General features: G+C 39.1%; 1 protein-coding gene across 9 annotated transcripts in view; it reads right to left on the bottom strand.

Annotated features, from left to right (window-relative positions):
- Positions 1–18086, bottom strand: part of CCDC150 (coiled-coil domain containing 150) — a 97661-nt gene that overhangs the window by 54703 nt on the left and 24872 nt on the right. For all 9 annotated transcript variants that reach the window (XM_025277900.3, XM_025277913.3, XM_006078138.4 and 6 more), the window contains 5 exons: positions 16982–17074; positions 14698–14805; positions 8080–8204; positions 7655–7832; positions 7022–7090 (listed from right to left, as the gene is read on the bottom strand). In XM_025277900.3, coding sequence (XP_025133685.1) covers positions 7022–7090; positions 7655–7832; positions 8080–8204; positions 14698–14805; positions 16982–17074 — 573 coding nt within the window. The remainder of the gene's footprint in view (positions 1–7021; positions 7091–7654; positions 7833–8079; positions 8205–14697; positions 14806–16981; positions 17075–18086) is intronic.

Below are 18086 nucleotides of genomic sequence, written 5' to 3'. Positions count from 1 at the left end.
GTGGCCAGTGGGAGACTGAACCAGACTTGCCAGTGAGGGTCCAGGAGTCTCTGGTGGAGGCACTGGTCCAGTTTTGCCTGAGGGCAAATAACAGGGAGGGAACACAGCCACATCCATCAACAAAAAATTGGATTAAAGATTCTCCCATCCAGAAGCTTCCACAAGCCTCTTACCCTTATTCATCAGAGGGCAGATAGAATGAAAACCACAATCACAGAAAACTAATGGAACTTAAATTGAAGGAAGTGGGAAAAACCACTAGATCATTCAGATATGACCTAAATCAAATCCCTTATGATTATACAGTGGAAGTAAGAAACAGATTTAAGGGACTAGATCTGATAGACAGAGTGCCTGATCAACTATGGACAGAGATTCGTGACATTATACAGTAGACAGGGAGCAAGACCATCCCCAAGAAAAAGAAATGCAAAAAAGCAAAATGGCTGTCTGAGGAGGCCATATAAAAAGCCGAGAAAAGAAGAGAAGTGAAAAGCAAAGGAGTAAAGATATACCATTTGAATGCAGAGTTCCAAAGAATAGCAAGGGGAGATAAGAAAGTCTTCCTCAGTGATCAGTACAAAGAAATAGAAGAAAATAATAGAAAAGGAAACACTAGAGATCTCTTCAAGAAAATTAGAGATACCAAGGGAACATTTCATGCAAACATGGGCTCAATAAAGGACAGAAATGGTATGGACCTAACAGAAGCAGAAGACATTAAGAAGAGGTGGCAAGAATACACAGAAGAACTATACAAAAAACATCTTCATGACCCAGATAATCACGATGGTGTGATCCCTCAGCTAGAGCCAGAAATCCTGGAATGCAAAGTCAAGTGGGTCTTAGGAAGCATCACCATGAACAAAGCAAGTGGAGGTGATGGAATTCCAGTTGAGCTATTTCAAATCCTACAAGATGATGCTGTGAAAGGGCTGCACTCAATATGCCAGCAACTTTGGAAAACTCAGCAGTGGCCACAGGACTGGAAAAGGTCAGTTTTCATTCCAATCCCAAAGAAAGGCAATGCCAAAGAATGCTCAAACTACAGCACAATTGCACTCATCTCACACGCTAGCAAAGTAATGCTCAAAATTCTCCAAGCCAGGCTTCAGCAATACGTGGACTATGAACTTCGAGATGTTCAAGCTGGTTTTAGAAAAGGCAGAGGAACCAGAGATCAAATTGTCAACATCCATTGGATCATCAAAAAAGCAAGAGAGTTCCAGAAAAACATCTATTTCTGCTTTCTTGCCTATGCCAATGCCTTTGACTGTGTGGATTACAACAAACTGGAAAATTCTTCAAGAGATGGGAATATATCAAACCACCTGACATGCCTCTTGAGAAATCTGTATGCAGGTCAGGAAGCAACAGTTAGAACTGGACATGGAACAACAGACTGGTTCCAAATAGGAAAAGAAGTACGTCAAAGCTGTATATTATCACCCTGCTTACTTAACTTATATGCAGAGTACATCATGAGAATCGCTGGGCTGGATGAAGCACAAGCTGGAATCAAGATTGTCAGGAGAAATATCAATAACCTCAGATATGCAGATGACACCACCCTTATGGCAAAAAGTGAAGAAGAACTAAAGAACCTCTTGATGCAAGTGAAAAAGGAGAGTGAAAAAGTTGGCTTACAGCTCAACATTCAGTAAACTAAGATCATGGCATCCAGCCCCATCACTTCATGGCAAATAGATGGCGAAGCAATGAAAACAGTGACAGACTTTATTTTTCTGGGCTCCAAAATCACTGTAGATGGTGACTGCAGCCATGAAATTAAAAAGATGCTTACTCCTTGGAAGGAAAGTTATTACCAACCTACGCAGCATATTAAAAAGCAGAGACATTACTTTGCCCACAAGGGCCTTCTAGTCATGGCTATGGTTTTTTCAATAATCATATATGGATGTGAGAGATGGACTGTAAAGAAAGCTGAGCACCAAAGAATTGATACTTTTGAACTGTGGTGTTGGAGAAGACTCTTGAGAGTTCCTTGGACTGCAAGGAGATCCAACCAGTCCATCCTAAAGGAGATCAGTCCTGGGTGTTCATTGGAGGGACTGATGCTGAAGCTGAAACTCCAATACTTTGGCCACCTGATGCGAAGAGCTGACTCCTTTGAAAAGACCCTCATGCTGGGAAAGATCGAGGGCAGGTGAAGAAGGGGATGACAGAGGATGAGATGGTTGGATGGCATCACTGACTCAATGGACATGTGTTTGAGTAGACTCCGGGAGTTGGTGATGGACAGGGAGGCCTGGCGTGCTGCAGTCCATGGGGTTGCTAAGAGCCGGACATAACTGAGCAACTAAACTTAACTGAAATGAACCAAACTGATCACATGGATCACAGCCTTGTCTAACTCAAAGAAACTATGAACCATGCGGTGGAGGGCCACCCAAGACAGACAGGTCATGCTGGAGAGTTCTGACAAAATGTGGTCCACTACAGAAGGGAATGGCAAACCACTTCAGTATTCTTGCCTTGAGAATCCCATGAACAGTATGAAAAGGGAAAAAGATGGGACACTGCAAGATGAACTCCCCAGGTTGGTAGGTGCCCAATATGCGACTGGAGAAAAATAGCTCCAGAAAGAATGAAGAGAAGAAGACAAAGTGAAAAGAACACCCAGCTGTGGATGTGATGAGTGATAGAAGTAAACTCTGATGCTGTGAAGAACAATATTGCATAGGAACCTGGAATGTTAGGTCCACAAATCAAGGTAAAGTGGAAGTGGTCAAACAGGAGATGGCAAGAGTGAACATCAACATTTTAGGAATCAGTGAACTAAAATGGACCTGAATGGTGAATTTAATTCAAAGACCATTGTATCTACTACTGTGGACAAGAATTTGTTAGAAGAAATGGAGTAGCTCTCATAGTCAAGAAAAGAGTCCAAAATGCAGTACTTGGGTGCAATCTTAAAAATGACAGAATGATCTCTGTGCATTTCCAAGGAAAGCCATTCAATATCACAGTAATCCCAGTTGATGCCCCAAGCACTAATGCAGAGAAGCTGAAGTTGAATGGTTCTGTGAAGACCTATCAGATCAGATCAGATCAGTCGCTCAGTTGTGTCCGACTCTTTGTGACCCCAGGAATTGCAGCACGCCAGGCCTCCCTGTCCATCACCAACTCCCGGAGTTCACTGAGACTCACATCCATCAAGTCAGTGATGGCATCCAGCCATCTCATCCTCTGTCGTCCCCTTCTCCTCCTGCCCCCAATCCCTCCCAGCATCAGAGTTTTTTCCAATGAGTCAACTCTTCGCATGAGGTGGCCAAAGTACTGAAGTTTCAGCTTCAGCATCATTCCTTCCAAAGAATACCCAGGGCCGATCTCCTTCAAAATGGACTGGTTGGATCTCCTTGCAGTCCAAGGGACTCTCAAGAGTCTTCTCCAACACCACAATTCAAAAGTATCAATTCTTCGGCACTCAGCCTTCTTCACAGTCTAAAACTAACACCAAAAAAAGATGTTATTTTCATCACAGGGGACTGGAATGCAAAAGTAGGAAGCCAGGAGATACCTGGAGTAACAGGCAAATTTGGCCCTGGAGTAGAGAATGAAGGAGGGCAAAGGCTAATAGAGTTTTGCCATGAGAATGGACTGGTATAGCAAAGACCCTCTTCCAACAACACAAGAGAAGACTCTACACATGGACATCACCAGATGGTCAATACTGAAATCAGATTTACTATATTATTTGCAGCCAACAATGGAAAAGTTCTATGCAGTCAGCAAAAACAAGACCAGGAGCTGACTGTGATTCTGATCATGAACTCCTTATTGCCAAATTCAGACTTAAATTGAAGAAAGTAGGGAAAACCTCTAGACCATTCAGGTATGACCTAAATCAGATCCCTTATGATTATACAGTGGAAGTGACAAACAGATTTAAGGGATTAGATCTGATAGGCAGAGTACTTGAGGAATTATGGAGAGAGGTTTGTGATATTGTACAGAAAGTATCCCCAAGACCATCCCCAAGAAAAATAAAGGCAAAAAGGCAAAATGGTTGTCTGAGGAGACCTTACAAATAGCTGAGAAAAGAAGAGAAGTCAAAGGCAAAGGAGAAAAGGAAAAATATACCCATCTGAATGCAGAGTTCCAAAGAATAGCAAACAGAAATAAGAAAACCTTTCTTAGTGATCAATACAAAGAAATAGAGGAAAACAACAGAATGGGTAAAACTAGAGATCTCTTCAAGAAAATCAGAGACACCAAGGGAACATTTCATGCAAAGATGGGCACGATAAAGGACAGAAATGGTATGGACCTAAGAGAAGCAGAAGATATTAAGAAGTGGCAAGAATACACAGAAGAACTATACAAAAAACATCTTCATGATCCAGATAACTATGATGGTGTGATCACTCACCTAGAGCCAGACATCCTGGAATGTAAAGTCAAGTGGGCCTTAGGAAGTATCACTGCAAACAAAGCTAGAGGAGGTGATGGAATTCCAGTTGAGCTATTTCAAATCCTATAAGATGATGCTGTGAAAATGCTGCACTCAATATGTCAGCAAATTTGGAAAATTCAGCAGTGGCCATAGGACTGCAAAAGGTCAATTGTCATCCTAATTCCCTAGAAGGGCAACACTAAAGAATGTTCACGCCACTGGACAACTGCACTCATCTCCCCTGTTAGTAAGGTTATTCTCAAAATCATTCAAGACTTCAGCATTATGGGAACTGAGAACTTCCAGGTGTTAAAGCTGGGCTTAGAAAAGGCAGAGGAACCAGAGATCAAACTGCTGAATCATCGAGAAAGCAAGGGAATTCCAGAAAAACATCTAGTTCTGTTTCACTGACTACGCTAAAGCCTTTGACTGTGTGAATCATAACAAATTGTGGAAAACTCTTAATGAGATGGAAATACCAGACCTTCTTACCTGTCTCCTGAGAAACCTGTAATTGGGCCAAGAAGCAATAGCTAGAACCCTATATGGAACAACTGACTTGTTCAGGATTGAGAAACAAATACAACAAAGCTATTTATTGTCACCCTGTTTATTTAACTTATACACGGAGCACATCATATATAAGTTATGACAGGCTGGATGAATTACAAGCGGGAATCAAGGTTGCCGGGAGAAATATCAACAACCCCAGATATGTGGATGATACCACTCTAATGACAGAAAGTGAAGGAAAACTAATGAGCCTCTTGATTAGGGTGAAGGAGGAGAGTGAAAAAGCTGGCTTGAACCATGGTGCTGGAAAAGACTCTTGAAGAGTCCCTTTGGACATCAAGGAGATCAAACCAGTCAATCTTAAAGGAAATCAACCCTGAATATTCTTTGGAAGGACTGATGCTGAAGCTCTAATACTTTGGCCACCTGATGCCAACAGCTGATTCATTGGAAAATACCCTAATACTGGGAAAGATTGAAGGCAGAAGGAGAATAGGACCACAGAGGATGAGATGGTTGGATGGCAACACCGATTCAACGGACATGAATTTGGGCAATCTCCAGGAGATGGTGAGAGACAGGGAAGCCTGGTGTGCTGCAGTCCATGGAGTTGTGAAGAGTTGGACACAACTTGCTGGCTGAACAACAGCAAACAAGCAAGTATAATATCTTTCAGCCCCATGAACATATACTTAGTCTACATTAAGACAAATGAAATCAGACAAGCAAAATAATAATGCTATGTTGTAATCATAAATAGCCATTCATCACAGCCATGAAATATTCACTAGAATTCTAAAGCAAAAAGTATTAATGAATTAATAGTATCCACCAATTTTCCAAATTTTAAAAAGCGTATTGAAGCCACATTGACACCAGCAAAATCCTAGCCACTGGAAGTCAGCTTTATTTAAAGATCTTTTGGGTGGACTGTTTTCGAATCACTGGACATGAGTGAGTAAACCACAGAAGGTATTGCCAGCTTGGTGAACTGTCTTGGAGCTCCAGTACAGAATTTAGCTTTTTTTTATCTCTGTAGTTCTTAAACTAAAAGTTCACATAGATGGGTCTTCCCTGGTGGCTCAGTGGTCAAGAATCCACCTGCCAATGTGGCAGACACAGGTTCAGTCTCCAATATGTGAAGATCCCACATACTGCAGAGCAACTAAGCCCGTGTTCCACAACTACTGAACCTGTGCTGTAGAGCTCGGGAACCACACCTACCGAAGCCTGTGTGCCCAGAGCCTGTGCTCCGCAGTAAGAGAAGCCACTGCAATGGGAAGCCCGTGCAGCCAGCTAGAGAGTAGCCTCCACTCAACCACAACTTGAGAAAAGCCTGCACAGCAACGAAGACCCAGCATGGCCAAAGATAAATAAAAATTAGTTTTTTAAAAAGTTCACATATATGGTAGATAACATGAATACTATTTAGTTGAGCCAGAAGCCGAACAGTCAAGGCTTGATGACTGTATCTGACACCTGTCGCTAGTTTTATTGAGTAGGGCGGCCTAATAGTCCCTGGTGCTCCAGATATACTACAGATGACAATGCTACATAATCCTTACCCTCTTAAATTCTGAAATGCAAATAGGAATGTTTTAAAGTTGTTTGGTCTGTTTTTTTTGCTCTATTTCGATAAGGATTGTATTCATTTCTCTGGCCATTCTACCTTAATAGAACCTAGAAAGAGGTATCTCACAAAACTGCAAGAACTAATAAGCCTAAATTAGCTTTATTTATTTTTTTAAGAAAAGCACTGTCAGCAATCATCCCTCTGCTTCCCACAGGCCCATGAGCTCAGTCTTGGGAGTCTTCCTAGCTAAACTGCTTGGTGAACACTAGGGTCAGAGGCAGTGATGACTGACTGGCAAACCCAAGATGCTCAACAAGTAAACCTTTCCCAGAAGCAGCCTTATGCTGAAGTGACTGAAGTGCTCTGAGGGCATCCAGCTTCGTAGCTTCTCTACTCCCCCTACATTTTGCTATTCAACAATATAACCTGTCTCCTCATTAAGATAAGCTGATACAGCAGGCAGTAGTACAGAAGGAAATAAAACATAATGACTCAAAAAGAAAGAAAACGTGGAATACCTTGTTTTTAGCTAATTCTTTTTCCAAGTTGCATTTTTCTTCTGCTACTTCTTTCTCTGTTTTATTAACCTGCCCAAGAAGCGGGGGGGGGGAAGGAAACCAGTCTTTTAAAAACAGTTGACAGGCTCTACTATAGCAGACACACCCTGCATGTGAGTTAATACCTACACTGCAGAGATAGTACATCCTCTCAGAAAAGGGGCCACTCAGGGAGTCTCTGAGGCAGAGCAGACTTCACAAATAGCCCTGAAATTAGAAAGACACGTCTGCATGTCAGACTCTGCTGGCTCCTTCCTAACTAGGAAGACAGAGCTGTTTTCCCTTACACTGTTTCTGCTATACTGTCCCACTCCCACTGGGGAAAATTGATTTTTAAAATCTGACCCCTTAACTAACATGAGGATGTGTGAATGGTTAGTTAACTTTCACTAACGCTATGTAAGGGTACTATTTGGCACAGACTACTCACATGGCTAAAAGACATAGATTACCCACCCAAAGACTTCTTTCATGGGTAACTCAGACAAACTCCATCTGGGTTGTATTTCTTTTCTTGTCTTTTGCACTTAAAATACAATTTTAAAACAAGACCACCGCCCGCAACCAGGAGGTAACAAACCTGCCTCCACCCACCTCTTTCTGAAGTCTGTCTTTCTCCTCTAGCAGAGACTTCTTCTCTTGCGTTGATGCTTCCAGGTCACCTCGCAATCTTGCAATAGTGGATTCTAGCAGCTCTTTCTGGACTGTTGCCCTCTTCTCAGCCTCTTGTGCTTTCTGGATACATTGGTTATGCTCAAGGATTAAATGGTCCCTGCAGGAAGAGAACAAGGAGATATGAAAGCTAAATGAGAGCTCTTCTTTATGACTAAATGTTCTTACAGAATGTATCTCCTGCCTGAGAGCAATTACCAAAATGTTCTAACAGAATTAGTTCCGTGAAAGCAGTGTCTTTATTTTTGTGGCTGGCCCAGCAAATGCAGAATCAAAACTTTTGCATTAAAGATACGAAATACAAGTGCAAAAGCAAAAAATGCAAAAGTTGCCTACAATTTACTTACAGATGCACTTGGAGTTGTGTTTTCTCATTCTGAACAGTCTGTAGCTCACTTGTGATACTGGCATGGGCTGCATCCAGCAGTAAGTTTTGTTCTTGAAATGTCTGTGTCATCATTTTCTGCTCCTCCTGTTAGAAGTAATATTAAAAGCTGAGATGCCTGAAGTCATTTGATAGGATATCATTCTAAATAACTAATCAAAGCTACTGATACTTACAAAAGTAAAATTTAATTTATATAAATAAAACCTCTTTTTGAAAGAATTTATCTTAATGTCCAGCTTTCTCTTTGTCCCTACCCTGACTTGACCACAATTTTATCACTTTACAGCTCTTCTTGCCAACAATCAAGGTGCATCATTTACCTAGCTTGCTGCAAAATTTATATGACTCCTAACATGAACAAATTTTCGGATATAGAACTGTATTAGGTATATTTTGGTAATTTAAAATTTCAACATGGTACTATACTTTAAAAAGTAAGACAATATCAATGTATATAAAGTAAAAAAATTCTTCCACCTCTAACTCCTCCACACCTCTTCCAAATAATTCCACTCTCCAAGGACAATCATGTTTCACAGTTTAAATTCTTTTGACAGTATCTGAAACTGTGCTCAGATACTGTGAGAGCAGAAGTCTGTAACTGTTTTGCACAATTAATTTTTCTCTGGCTTACCATTTTTATGCATACTCCCTCTATCCACAATTTATAAAGCTTTTATAAATATAGTACATGCTTTTTACTTTTGTAAACATACTTTAAAATACATTGTTTTGAACAATATTGATTACAAGGCAAATCCTCACACCTTCATACTTGATAAAACGGGATCTCACTTGTGTCATATTCCAAGGTTTTAAAATGTTTATTAAAGTGTTATGTATATAAGTCACATTATTCAGTCTACTAAGTGGTAAATTTCATGAAAGTAGGGATTTGTCTTGTTCACTACCATAATTCTATCCAGATCTAGTATCATAACAATACTTACATGGGGTAAACACACAATGTTTGAAATAATGAAAAATATTTATTGAGTATCTGTTAGATGCAAAATACACTTAGCACTATGGGTAATAACAAAGACACATAAGACAGTGTCCTAGGAAGAACACAATGTAGTACAGGAAATGAGTCATACACATAAACTACTACTACAGAATGCAGAATAAAAGGCAACATAACATAAATTATTAAACACCAAGCCTGGGGTCAAACCTAGATTTATATCTGCTTCATCCCATACTAGCTGGGTGATTTTGGACAAGTTGATTAACTTCTCTAAGCTTTTTTATTATCTGTAAAATAAGGATGACAAATATCCCTCTACATAACAGCTGCTAGGATTAAGGCACAATGCTTGGTATATAAGTGTGCTGGGGAAAAAAAAAAGAGCGAGGCAACCTTGTGATTATAGTCCGCTTAGTGTCCTAGGAGTAAAAATTGAAAGACAAAACTGATCTTTTCTGATTGGAGTGATCAAGCTTCTGTATTACAGTGGGTCTTAGAGAATGAGCTAAAGTTCTAGTTCAAAATGGCAGAGTAGGAGGACATGCTCTCATCTCCTCCTGCAAGAGCACCAAAATAGCAACTAGCTGTTGAACAACCAACTACAGGAGAACTCTGGAACCCACCAAAACAAGATACCCCATGTCCAAAGACAAAGAAGAAGCCACAGCGAGATGGTAGGAGGGTGCAATCATGATAAAAATCAAATCCCATACTCACCAGGTGGGCGACCATAAACTGGAGAACAATAATACCAAAGAAGTTCTCCCACGGTTGTGAAAGTTCTGAACCCCACGTCAGGGTTCTCAGCCTGGAGATCCAACAAAGAGATTAGGAATCCCCAGGGAATCTGACCTGAAGGCCAACGAGATTTGATTATAGGACTTCCACAGGACTGGAGGGAAACAGAGACTCCAGTTTTGGAGGGCACAAACAAAATCGTGCATACACCAAGACCCAGAGGAAAGGAGCAGTGACCCTAAGAAGACTGAACCAAAGCTACCTGCTAGTGTTGGAGGGCCTCCTGTGGAGGTGTGGGTTGGCAGGAGCTCACTGCAGGGACAGTCACTGGAAGCAGCAGTCCTGGAAGGTCCCCCTTGGGTTAGTCCTCTTGGAGGTCACCATTAATCCTACTATAGACCCTTAGACACCAGGGCTGGGTTGCCTCAGGCCAAACTACAACCCCAGCCATCAGAAGATACCTGTATTAAAGCTTTACTGAGCAGACACGTTTCTCACAAAATGTGGTCCACTAGAGAAGGGAACAGAAAACCACTTCAGTATTCCTGCCTTGAGAACTCCATGAACAGTATGAAAAGGCAAAAAGATAGGACAGTGAAAGATGAACTCCCCAGGTCGGTAGGTGCCCAATATGCTACTGGAGATCAGTGGAGAAATAACTACAGAAAGAATGACAAGACAAGACAAACCAAAAAGAATGCCCTCTTGCAGATGTGACTGGTGATGGAGGTAAAGTCTGATGCTGTAAAGAGCACTATTGCATAGGAACCTGGAATGTTAGGTCCATGAATCAAGGTAAATTGGAAGTGGTCAAACAGGAGACGGCAAGAGTGAACATCAACATTTTAGGAATCAGTGAACTAAAATGGACTGGAATGGGAAAATTTAACTCAGATGACCATTATATCTACTACTATGGGCAGGAATCCCTTAGAAGAAATGGAGTAGGCCTCACAGTCAACAAAAGAGTCCAAAATGCAGTACTTGGATGCAATTGCAAAAATGACAGAATGATCTCCGTGCATTTCCAAGGAAAGCCATTCAGTATCACAGTAATCCAAGCTGATACCCCAACCAGTAGTGCTGAAGAAGCTGAACGGTTCTATGAAGACCTACAAGACCTTCTAGAACTAACACTAAAAAAATATGTCCTTTTCATTATAGGGGACTGGATTGCAAAAGTAGAAAGTTAAGAGATACCTAGAGTAACAGGCAAATTTGGCCTTGGAGTACAGAATGAAGCAGGGCAAAGGCTAATAGAGTTTTGCCAAGAGAACACACTGGTCATAGCAAACACCCTCTTCCAACAAAACAAGAGAAGACTCTACACATGGACATCACCAGATGGTCAATACTGAAATCAGACTGATTATATTCTTTGCAGCCAAAGATGGAGAAGCTCTACACAGTCAGCAAAAACAAGACGGGAAGCTGACTGTGGCTCAGATCATGAACTCCTTACTGCCAAATTCAGACTTAAATGAAGAAAGTAGGGAAAACCTCTAGACTATTCAGGTATGAGCTATATAAAATTCCTTATGATTATACAGTGGAAGTGACAAAGAGATTCAAAGATTAGATCTGATAGAGTGACTGAAGAACTATGGATGGAGGTTCATGACATTGTAAAGGAGGCAGTGATCAAGAACATCCCCAAGAAAAAGAAATGCAAAAAGGCAAAATGGTTGTCTGAGGAGGTCTTACAAATAGCTGAGAAAAGAAAAGAAGCAAAAGGCAAAGGAGAATAGGAAAGATATACCCATTTGATTGCAGAGTTCCAAAGAACAGCAAGGAGAGATAAGAAAGCCTTCCTCAGTGATCAATGCAAAGAAATAGAGAAAAACAATAGAATGGGAAAGACCAGAGATCTCTTTAAGAAAATTACAGACCCCAAGGGAACATTTCATGCAAACGTGGGAACAATTAAGGACAGAAATGGTATGGAACTAACAGAAGCAGAAAATATTAAGAAGGGGTGGCAAAAATACACAGAAGAACTATACAAAAAGGATCTTCATGACCCAGATAGCCATGATGGTGTGATCACTCACCTAGAGCCAGAAATCCTGGAATGCATAGTCAAGTGGGTCTTAGGAAGCATCACTACAAACAAAGCTAGTGCAGGTAATGGAATTCCAGTTGAGCTATTTCAAATCCTAAAAGATGATGCTGTGAAAGGGCTGCACTCAATATGCCAGCAACTTTGGAAAACTCAGCAGTGGCCACAGGACTGGAAAAGGTCAGTTTTCATTCCAATCCCAAAGAAAGGCAATGCCAAAGAATGCTCAAACTACCACACAATTGCACTCATCTCACATGCTACTAAAGTAATGCTGAAAATCCTCCAAGCAAGGCTTCAACAGTACATGAACCGTGAACTTCCAGATGTTCAAGCTGTTTTTAGAAAAGGCAGAGGAACCCGAGATCAAATTGCCAACATCTGCTGGATCATGGAAAAAGCAAGAGAGTTCCAGAAAAACATCTACTTCTGCCTTTATTGACTACACCAAAGCCTTTAACTGTGTGGATCACAACAAATTGTGGAAAATTCTTCAAGAGATGGGAATACCAGACCACCTGACCTGCCTCCTGAGAAACCTGTGTGAAAGTCAAGAAGCAACAGTTAGAACTGGACATGGAACAACAGACTGGTTCCAAGTGGGAAAGGAATATGTCAAGGTTGTATATTGTCACCCTGCTTATTTAACTTATGCAGAGTATATCACATGAAATGCTTGCCTGGATGAAGCACAAGTGGGAATCAAGATCACCGTGAGAAATGTCAATAACCTCAGAGACACCACCCTTATGGTAGAAAGCGAAGAACTAAAGAGCCTCTTGATGAAAGTGAAAGAGGAGAGTGGAAAAAGACGGCTTAAAACTCAACATTCAGAAGACTAAGATCATGGCATATGGTCCCATGACTTCACCGCAAATACATGTGGAAACAGTGAGTTTATTTTTGGGGGTTCCAAAATCACTGCAGATGGTGACCACAGCCATGAAATTAAAAGATGCTTGCTCCTTGGAAGGAAAGTTATGACCAACCTAAGCAGCAATAGTAAAAAGCAGAGACATTACATTGCCAACAAAGGTCCATCTAGTCAAAGCTATGTTTTTTCCAGTGGTCATGTATGGATGTGAGATTTGGACTATATAGAAAGCTGAGCACCGAAAGCATTGATGCTTTTGAACTGTGGTGTTGGAGAAGACTCTTGAGAGTCCCTTGGACTGCAAGGAGATCCAACCAGTCAATCTTAAAGGAAATCAGTCCTGAATATTCATTGGAAGCCCTGATGCTGAAGCTGAAACTTCACTACTTTGGCCACCTGATGTGAAGAATTGACTCATTGGAAAAGACCCTGATGCCGGGAAAGATTGAAGGTGGGAGGAGAAGGGGACAACAGAGGATGAGATGGTTGGATGGCATCACCAACTGAATGGACATGAGTTTGAATAAGCTCCAGGAGTTGGTGATGGACAGGGACGCCTGGTGTGCTGCATGGGGTCACAAAGAGTTGGACATGACTGAGCGACTGAACTGAACTGAGCATGGCCCTGCTCACCAGAGCAAGACGCAGTCCCTCCTATCATCAAGCTTAACAAGCCTCTTAGCCTCCTCCATCAGAGGGCAGACTGAAGAAGCAAGAAGAACCACAAGCCCACATCAGATAGAACAAAATTCATATTACAGAAAGTTAATCAGGATGAAAAGCAGAAAGTTCCGTTCCAGATGAAGGGACAAGATAAAATGGCAGAAAAACAACTAAATAAAATGGAGATAGGCAACCTTCCAGAAAAACAATTGAGAACAATGATAGTGACGATGATCTAGGATATCAGGAAAACAATGGAGAAGATGCAAGAAATGTTCAGTAAAGACCTAAAAGAACTAAAGAACAAACAGAGATGAAAACATGCTAGAAGGAATCAATAGCAGAAATAACAGGTAGAAGAATGGATAAATGACTTGGAGGATAGAATGGTGGAAATCAGTGCTGCAGAACAGAATATAGAAAAAAGAATGAAAAAAAAAAAAAGGAAGACAGCCTAAGAGACCTCTGGGACAACATAAAATGCTCTCTATCACCAACAGAGAGAGAAAGGACATGAGAAAATATTTGAAGCAAAAACAGCTAAAATCTTCCCTAACATGTGAAAGGAAATAGTCAATCAAGTCCAGGAAGCACAGAGAGTCCCCATCAGGATAAACACAGGGAGGAACATACCAAGACACACAGTAATCAAACTGACAAAAATTTAAGACAAAGATAAAATATTAGAAACAACAAGGGAAAAACAACAAACAACATACAAGGGAACGCCCATCAAATTATCAGCTGATTTCTCAACAGGAACCCTACAAGCCAGAAAGGAATGCCACAATATGTTTAAAGTCATGAAAAGGAAGAATGTACAACCAAGGATACTCCACCCAGCAAGACTCTCAGATTTGATAGAGAAATCAAAAGCTTTCCAGACAAGCAAACGTTAAGAGAATTCAGTACCACCAAGCTAGCTTTACAACACATGCTAAAGGAACTTCTCCAGGCAGGAAACACAAGACAAGGAAAAGATCTACAGAAAATAATCCCCAAACAATTGAGAAAACAGTAACAGGATCATACACATAGATAATTACCTTCAATTTAAATGGATTAAATGCACTAACCAAAGGACACTGGGTGGAAGAAAACATGTGCACATAACTCTGCTTGACTCCCCCAAATTGTATGTAATTATTTTATATTGTTAGGTTAATCATGCTTCCATTATGGCTTGCAATTGTTATTACATTTTTTATCTGGCTATTGATTACGGAAACTAATAAGCATCTTTTACTATTGTGAAAAAAATAAAAATAAATACCTGCAGAATGGCTTGGTGGTCAGCAATGATTCTGGTATTTTCCATTTTAACAGTCTGAAGCATGCTGCTCAATTCTGAACACTTTCTGGTCAGCTGGTCATTCAAAATCTAAGACAACATATATAGCAAATCACAGATCTCTCCAATAAATAATTCTTTTTACTTATGCATCATTATTTTTAACAATTACATAGTATTTCATAGTATTATTTCACCATATACGTGAACTTTATTTAACCCAATGGATATTTAATTATAAAATACTTTCAAATATTTGGAATCACCATCCTAAATAATTCTAAATTAAAAAGACAAATTTGTTGATTTGGTAGAACAACTGAAGCATTTTGCAGTTTACCAATCTTTTGTTCTTTTGCATTTTGCATGCTGGTCAATCAGAGCAAGATATCTACAGAATGGTATTTACAATGTAGATGCATGGTCAATGTTATACAAATCCATTCCCAAAATTGGATGATGAGTTTTTAGAACTGTTTAGCTGATAACACAAAATAGCTAAGCTCCTTCATCACCAATTACAGTATTCAAAAAAGCAAAATACAGATGACTGTACCATTTCACAGGATTAATCTTCCAAAATGAAACATAAGTCTTTTGTTCAACATATCTATTAAACATGTAGTTGGTTTATAACTCTTTTTCCTTTTGGTATTTTTAAATTTGTATTCCTATGGAAAATATCTATCTTAATTCTCAGTTATTTTTGCAAAGTATATTTGCTAAGGATCTTATGTTTTAATATACAAGTTCTTTAAGGATTGGGCAAATAACTCTGAAGAATTAATAGAAAAAACCTTCAGAAATTAGTAACAAGAAAGGAGAGCTAGATGAAAGGCTATGTGGACAGCATCATAAGTAGTGTGTATAGCAAAGTAGATAGAAATACATTAAGGAACATTTTAAAGTTATAACCAGACATACAAACTATTCATTGAGGAACACTTGAGAGGTGAGACAGAGGAGAACTGTTGCTCTTTAAAAAGAAATAACTAATATTCTTTAGAGTTAGATTGCTGGGCTCAAATTCCAACTGTGTCACATATTAGTTATATTATTAAACCTCTCTGTATTTCAGCTTTCTTACCTTTAAAATGAGAAAAAAGTTTCTGTAGTAGTGCTATTGAGAGAACTACAATTTGTTAGTAACAGAGTATACAGTATGGGTTGGGTAAATCTTAACCATCATTTATAGTAAGAGTAGTAATAGAGAGCTGGAGCATAAAGAAGGCTAAGCACCTAAGAATTGATGCTTTTAAACTGTGGTTCTGAAGAAGACTCTTGACAGTCCCTTGGACAGCAAGATCAAACCAGTCAATCCTAAAGGAAACCAGCCCTGAATAGTCACTGGAAGGACTGATGCTGAGGCTGAAGCTCCAATATTGTGGCCACCTGATGGAAAGAGCCCACTCATTGGAAACGACCCTGATGCTGGGAAAGATTGAGGGCAGGAGAAAAAGGGGATGCCAGAGGATGAGATGGTTGAATGGCATCACTGACTCAACGGACATGAGTTTGAGCAAGTTTACAGGAGATAGTGAAGGACAGGGAAGTCTGGGGTGCTGCAGTCTATGGGGTCACAAAGAGTCAGAGATGACTTTGTGACTGAACTCATTAGTAGTTATTGTTATCACTATTTTACGAAAGGACACATTTTGTATTTTCTTTATCATAAAGAGCATAGCAACACTATGATCCTAACACTGAAACATCAAATTGTACTAACAAAAAGTTCTTTCAATTGATCAACACTATTTCATTGAGCCCTATGAGAAATAACACGGTTTCCTGTATAGGTGGTGACTCCTCTCCATACACATGCATATACACAAAACATTAGCTGAATTTGGGGACCACCATCCCACATTAAATGATTTCATACACCTCCAATATCAGCAATTATTTATTAGGTTCTTACTGTGCTTTGACAAAGAAGACACAAAGAAAGAATAAGACATAGCCCTTGGCACTGAACTGCTTAGAAGTTCAACGGGGGAAATAAAAGGTATATATTTAATGAGTAAATTAGCACACAAAGTATAGACTAGTGAATGACATAACATTGTATCTCAGATACCTACGTATCACAGGAATTTAGAGATGGGAATTGGAGTTAATCGGATGATGCTTCATAAATGAAACAAATCTTAAGGAAATAAAAATTTTAGATGATAGCAATGGTATGAATTTATGTAACCAGGATTATTCTTGGTTACTGAATTGAACAAAATTACCATCTAAACATTAGAGAAATGGGAAGATTTACCTGTGCTTTTTCTGATGCTTCATGAAGAGATACTATTTCAGACCTCAAATATGCATTTCCTTCATGTTCCTTATTGAAAGACATCTGTATATTCTATAGGGAAAAAAAATTTCTCATTTTCTATGTGTAAGAGTTATTACATATACCTCTATCAAAATACCCGTTCTATACTGTGGCCAGTACCAGTTCAAGTTCTAATGATACACATAGAAAAGGACTTTTTAAGATTTTGGTATCTTCAACTCCCAAACGTCTATTTATAAGTTATCAAAAAGATTTATTAAAAATATTTTCATACTGGGATTCCAATTAGAAAGAATTTGCTTAGAAATCTGAATTAGAGAAAACAAACCTTGGTATTTACCTAGTATTCATATGTCAAGAAAACTATACTAAGATGAAATATTTGTTAATTACATATACATTTCTTCCAAGTAGCAGTAACATCTTATTATTTCAAAGAAACAGATGCAAGGATCTTTTCAAATTGTAAATAGGGGAAGATATTTTCATCAAGGAATACCTGTGGAGCAGAAGAAAGTGCCTTCATTCTGTGAAAAAAAATGTTCCCTTTCAGATGAGGGAAGGTGACAGGGATGTGAGTTGTGGGATGGTCTACCTAACCAGTACTTAAGTCTAATGGGGATGAACAAAGTCTAAGTCCTCTTCCTTCACTTTTCTAGTTTTCCAGAAGAAGCATCAAGTAAACATCATATAACATCTACACCATGAGACTGATTTAGAAATATTTTAAGATATAAAGGTAGTAACATTTATCTCTTTTATATTTTATTGTAGTAAAATACACATAACAAAATTTATCATTTAACCACTTTTAAAATCTTTTTAATGAAATGTCTTTTTTAAATTGAAGTATAGTTGATTTACAATATTGTTAGTTTTAGTGATTCGGTTATATATAAATGTTATATATGTTATATATTTATTCAGTTATATATAAATGTTATTCAATTATATAAAAATGTTAATATATATTACCATTCTATATTATATATTAATGGTTAATTGTAAATGGTTAATTATATATATAATTCTATATATAATATTTGATACTATATATTATATATAATGTTACTATATATAA

Source organism: Bubalus bubalis, chromosome 2 (assembly GCF_019923935.1).
Source record: "Bubalus bubalis isolate 160015118507 breed Murrah chromosome 2, NDDB_SH_1, whole genome shotgun sequence".
Lineage (NCBI taxonomy): Eukaryota > Metazoa > Chordata > Mammalia > Artiodactyla > Bovidae > Bubalus > Bubalus bubalis.
The sequence above is the reverse complement of the archived record's forward strand: the minus strand, read 5'-3'. Positions and strand labels throughout refer to the sequence as shown.